The sequence below is a fragment of the Corvus moneduloides genome, chromosome 1 (genome assembly GCF_009650955.1).
Source record: "Corvus moneduloides isolate bCorMon1 chromosome 1, bCorMon1.pri, whole genome shotgun sequence".
In the NCBI taxonomy this organism is placed as follows: domain Eukaryota; kingdom Metazoa; phylum Chordata; class Aves; order Passeriformes; family Corvidae; genus Corvus; species Corvus moneduloides.
The window spans coordinates 152,214,507-152,220,506 of record NC_045476.1 but is presented as its reverse complement, the minus strand read 5'-3'; the positions used below and the strand labels follow the sequence as shown (position 1 = coordinate 152,220,506).

At 57.0% G+C, this 6,000-nt stretch overlaps 1 protein-coding gene across 1 annotated transcript in view; it reads left to right on the top strand.

Moving 5' to 3' along the window:
- Positions 1-1,200: 1,200 nt before the first annotated feature.
- EXT1 (exostosin glycosyltransferase 1) overlaps positions 1,201-6,000 on the top strand; it is a 185,838-nt gene continuing 181,038 nt past the window's right edge. The window contains exon 1 of the mRNA XM_032131971.1: positions 1,201-2,384. Within this exon, the coding sequence (XP_031987862.1) occupies positions 1,438-2,384 (947 nt within the window). The 5' untranslated portion in view covers positions 1,201-1,437. The remainder of the gene's footprint in view (positions 2,385-6,000) is intronic.

Genomic DNA, 6,000 nt, shown 5'->3' with positions numbered 1-6,000 from the left:
CTGGATGAGGTTAAGCTCAAACCCGTAGCTGCAGGGATGGCTAGGCGCTTAAGCAGCTCCCTACAGACCACTCGTTAATCAGCATCGTTTTGCTGTCTGCCAGCCCCGAAGAGTCGCCTCAGTGGTGCGGAGGGCCTGCTCCCGAGGGACGCCGACCACACCGCATCCCGGCCGGCGACAGCGGGAGCGCCGGGGTGCGAGGGCAGCCCCAGCGCTGGCAGCGGAGCCACGTCCCCGCCTCTTCCAGCCTTCCCTGCCGAGGAGAGGGGCCGCGACCACGGTCCCAGGCCCTATCCGCACCACACAGAACGCTTGTTACCAGGCGCCTCATAACAGTGTTTTTGGGTCTCAGCCCCGGTTTTGGGTCTTTTCACTCGGGGCGGCTCCAGCATAGCGGCGCCACACTCGGCAGGGGGCGGCAGCGGCGGCGCCGGCGCTGCCGGCGGAGAGCGGGGTCGGGACACCCCCGGCCGGGGGCTGAGCGCTGCACTGGCAGGGGGCCGCAGCGGGCCGGGCACGGAGCGAAGCAGCGCCGGGGCGGGGCTCACTGGCTGCCACCCCGCGGGAGCAGCACCGGCCAGGAACCCTCAGCACCACCCCGGCAGCGGCGCCCCCCGCCCGCCGGGCTATGAATGGGCGCGGCGGAAGCCCCGCCCCCCCGGACGTGACGCCCGCCAATGGGGGCGCGGGGTGCGCGGCGGGGTGAGGTCAGCGCGCGGGGCCGGGGCGGGGGCGGCGCGGGGCCGGGTGCGGCGGGCGGGGGTCGCGGCCCCGGGCGGGCAGGGCGGGGCGGGTGAGCGGGGCGCGGGGGCCGCGGCCTGGGGGAGGCGGGGAAGGAGGGAGGGGCGAGCAGGAGAGGAGGGTTCTCGCCGCTGTTGCTCCGTCCTGGGGGCCATTCAGTGGGAGCGAGGCGAGGAGCGAGTGACGCCGGGGCCGGGCGTGGGGCGCCGGGCGATGCGGGGCTTCGTCAGGCTGCGGCGCGGCGGCCGTGGACTGTGAGCCGGCGGGGCTGGGCTGGGCCGGGCCGGGCCGGGCTGGGCTGGGCTGGGCTGGGCTGGGCTGGCGGCGCGGGGCGGAGAGGGGTGGGCGGGAGCGTGGCGGAGCCGAGCGCCGGCAGCGGCGGGAAGGCGGGAGCGGCGCTGCCCGGTGCCCGCCCCGCGCGGGGGGCCGGCCCTGAGTGCATGCGGGGCGCCCCGCCGGGCCGCCGCCGGGCCGCCGCCCGCCGCCCCTGAGACACCGGCGGCGAGAAAGTTGCGGCGGTCGCCCACATGCGCGGCCGCGGCCGGCGGCTTGGGGAACGGCGCCGAGCGGAGGTGGGCGAAGAGAGTTTGAAGCGCTCGCCGGCGGGAAGATGGCGGAGCGGAGCTGAGAGCGGCGCCCGGCGAGCTCGGGCCGCCCCCGCCTTCCTCCGCAGCCCCCCGGACCCCCGCCGGACACATGCAGGCCAAAAAACGCTACCTGACGCTTCTCTCTGCCGGCACCTGTCTCGCCCTGCTGCTCTACCTGGGAGGCGTGCGGCTGCGGGCGGCCCGGCATCCGCCGCCCGGTAGCCGGCATGGCCCGCGCCCCGGCGGCGCCGAGCGGCCGTGGCCCCGCTTCCCCGACGCCCTGCGGCCCTTCGCGCCCGCCGAGCGCCCGGGGCCTGAGGGCGGCGGGCGCGTCTCCCCCCGCCAGCGACGGGACGCCAGCGCCGGCCTCTACCGCGGGCGCCGCTGCCGCATGGAGTCCTGCTTCGACTTCGCTCAGTGCCGGAAAAACGGCTTCAAGGTCTACGTGTACCCGCAGCAGAAGGGGGAGAAGATCGCCGAGAGCTACCAAAACGTCCTGGCCGCTATCGAGGGCTCCCGGTTCTACACCTCGGACCCCGGGCAGGCCTGCCTCTTCGTCCTCAGCCTGGACACGCTGGACCGGGACCAGCTCTCGCCCCAGTATGTGCACAACCTCCGCTCCAAAGTGCAGAGCCTCCACCTGTGGAACAACGGCAGAAACCACCTAATTTTTAATTTATACTCCGGCACCTGGCCCGACTACACTGAGGATGTGGGGTTCGACATTGGCCAGGCTATGCTGGCTAAAGCCAGCATCAGTACTGAAAACTTCAGACCCAACTTTGACGTTTCTATCCCGCTCTTTTCTAAGGATCATCCTAGGACAGGAGGGGAGAAGGGATTTTTGAGGTTTAACACCATCCCTCCTCTCAGGAAGTACATGTTGGTATTCAAGGGGAAAAGGTACCTGACGGGGATAGGGTCAGACACCAGGAATGCCTTATATCACGTCCATAACGGAGAGGATGTTGTCCTCCTGACCACTTGCAAGCATGGCAAAGACTGGCAAAAGCACAAGGATTCGCGCTGCGATCGAGACAACGCCGAATACGAAAAGTAAGTGAGCGGTGCCCGTTCCCCGTGCTTGTGTCCTCAGGGCATGCCGGCATACCCTACGCTGCAGGCGGCCCGGGCCGCCGGGCAGATGTGAGCAGATGTGTGCCGATGCGCTGGTGGTGGCCAGAGGAAAGCATTCATCACTCCTTTGGGCGAGTCGGTGGCTTCTCCCGTCACCCGTGAGGCTGCCGGCTGGCTCTGTGCTGCCTTGGCTGGGGGAGCTGGCGGGGAGGCGTTGAAGGGCGATGCGGTGTCCTGCAGCCGTGGCGTTGCTTGCCCAGGGACTGATGACCTGCATCCGCAGCCCGATGGCTTTCCAAACATTGCCAGCGGCGGAGGTGCTATTGGAGGATGCGCTGGCATTTGGCACTGCCTTTTGTTCCACCAGCGCCTCTTAGACTAGATGTCCTGTGCCTTCCCTGCCCTGAGACAAAGTTTGTACGAGTCCTCAGCTCTCTGCAGGTCGCATGTGAGCCAGGCTCCCGAAGTGGGTTGGTTGCTGAGGGCGATGGCTCTGCCCGGCGTGTGACCTGTGTGTATCTCTACAGACAAGCTAGTAACTTGCGTTGCCGTGTTTTAACTCTCAGTTCAAACCAGCGCAGTATCAGTAAAGAAAGAAGGAAAAATGAGTGCTGGCTGTGTTCGTGTCCTGTGTCTGAGTTTCTGGTTTTCACGTGTGAGGGGATACACCAGTGATGGGAGCTCAGCGTGTGCTTTCTGTGAACGCCTGGTTGCTTGGCTTCCCTCGACTTTTATTTGTTGGTAATGTCACTGCGAAGCCAAATTTTGTCTCGCTGTACTGCTGCCCTTGTCTTCAGTCTGCTTTTCAGGTTTGTATGTAATAGCTGCCGGGAAATCGCTTCTGGGAATTACCTCCAGGACTGCGATGCTGACTAAGCCGTTTGCAGCTGATTAGTTCATTTAAATGCCGACCACCGCTATGTTTGCTGCAGAATAGGTGCCTGTATATGAAGTTCGTCACACGAGAATATTTCCTGGGTAGCATGAATTACACACTGAATTAAAACAGACCAGCCGTACAGCACTGGGTGATGTGCAGTGGAGCTGCACCCAGAGCTGCCAACGGCTAGAGGGTTTTGTGGTGCACAGGGGAATGTGGGTGGAAAAATACTTCTGGAGAGCATTTGGGAAGAAACTACGTTGGCATTAATGCTGGTGAAAATTGCCGACTGGCTGGCTGTTTCTCCACTGAAACTATCACCGGGGGTTGGGAAGAGACCGGGAGGGTCAGCATTGCAAAGTCGGGAAGCCTGCATGAACTGCCTGGGTGAACTCTGCTCACCTTTTGGTTACTGTAATTCTGCTGCAGAGGGGGAGGAAAGAGCAGTGCAAATACTTAGTGGACTTTTAATCCCATTCGTTTTCAGAAAACGGATGGGTGAGTGGTGAAACAATGCACACGTGGAAGCTGTAGAGGATCAGTGCCGGGTGATCAGTAGAGATACTAAGCTAAGCTCGTGTTTTTTGTCACCAGGAAGTCCCTTTGGCTTGTGATCTCCTTCAGGGAATATATGTTTGGGAAAGAAGGGAGACCTGGCAATGACAGACTTTCAGGGTGTGTTGGTTTTTCGTTTTTAGATCTCAGCAATTGGAGCTAATTTACAGATGGGAAAAATTCTGGTTATTTGCTGTATACTACAGTATGTGTGCTGTTAAGTTGGCATAAAACCAAACATTACCTGCCTGTGGTTACATATGAGTCCATTCTTTTACAGCTATGCCGTTTGGTCTAATAAAAGATAGACCTCTCTCTGTGAGTTCTGCTCCTCCTAAAGTGTCTTTGCCACTTATTTTGTGGTGAGATTTGTACATAGCAACCCTCAGGGGACACGATAGCATGAACCCAACCGGATTATTCATACAAAAAGCATACTTGCCTCTAGGATGCGGCTGTATCTGGGGTGGGGGGCTTCAACATTTGTTGCAATGCTGCTGTTAGAAGACAGGAACTAAAAACTGATGCTGACAAGAAAATAAGATTACGCCAAGAATTGAGGCAGGCTCGGTCTGTGGTCAGGCTGCTGAGGTGAAGGGGTTTGCTCTAGTGAACAACTGCAGATGCTGCAGCTCTTTGACCCAGCATCTTACCGGAGCAAGGGCACCTGGCAGAGTGTGCTGCTGCTCCTTCTCACTTGTGCCTTGGTGCCAATGCACAGCAGAGTGTGCCATCTGCTGCTCTTCCAGTACCGCATCCTGCCAGGGCCTGTGTCTTCTGGTTCCTCTGTGCCAGTAAGGACCATGCCTGGTGCTCCACTCCCTTTATAAAATCTGACAGTGTCGCATCCCCAAGGTAGCAAGGACACGGCATCCAGTTGAAATGCTTCTGTGCTGATGTGTAGCTCAGGTGTGAAAGCCATAGAAGGAACTCCATTTTTCATCCCACGTAAGGCAGCAGCCAATCATCAATGAGGCTGTAGTGCTTGGGAAAGAAGTGACTCTAAATACATCTGGGCCTTGAAAACTGTACACGGAGTGGCTCTTGTAAGGTGTTTGGAGCATGGATTTAACAATGCATCCTCAAGGTTTTAATCTAAAAGAAGGAAAAACATACTCTCCAGGATATGTCTATTTGTATATCCATATACAATTGGGAATTGCATATTGTGCTTTTCTATGCCAATTTTCCCTTCCTCTGCTGTGATACCACTTCATGTGAAGTACAGGCATTTGGGTGCCCTGGCCATGGAGAGCTGGCCTTGACATATGACTGCTTGCCAGGGTGATGTATGAATGATGTGGTCTAGGTAGAGGCCTTGCCAAGCCAGGTAAATTAGGTGACCAAATTTTAAAACAAGCTAACCTTGTGTCAGCAGGGTAGTGGTGTTACAATATGTTGGGCTTGGGCCTGCACAGAACACAAGTTACTTGTGGTGGGGTTTCATCTAGGGTGTAGTATCTGGTGCTGAGTTCATATGAGGTCCACCTGTATGCTGGATGTGGTGTTTCCTCTCTAGGAGATTGAAAAAGCCAAGAAAGGTGACTTCCTGACTTCTGGAAAAATGTGTAAGAGTGTGTTACTTCATTTGGGGAAAGGAGGGATGGGCATGTGTGTATTTGACTGTCTCTGTGAATTGTATTGAAAGATCCATCTGTATGTCACAGCTAATTAATTTGCATCCTAGTTACGCATCTCAGCAGATAAAGCTGAGGCAGACTAAAATGAATTACATTATCATGATTAGACTGCTAGCAAACAGGATATAAAGGAAAACAAAGGAAACCTCTGGTTTTCTTTACAATGTCCTTGGTTGTCAGAATTGGCCTTTGTCACCCAGCACTAGGGCAGCTGGGCTTTCTGAGTTCCTCCACAATAAGGTTTCAGCCTCAAGCTTTCTATTTCACGAAGGGTTAAGTGAATAAAAGCTGCTGCTGCTGAAGTTTGAAGACAGCGTCTTAAATATTTAATGACAGGCTAAATATATACATATGTACAATGTGTTTTAAACAAAGGCAGAATTCATATACAGTCTTAACTGGTTCCAAATAATTACTTTTTGGAAGGTAATACAAATGAGTATGGATACTGAAAGAAATGGAGGAATGCAATGTTCTAGTAAAGCCAGATGCAGAGAATAGGTTTGCACCAAAATGAAGA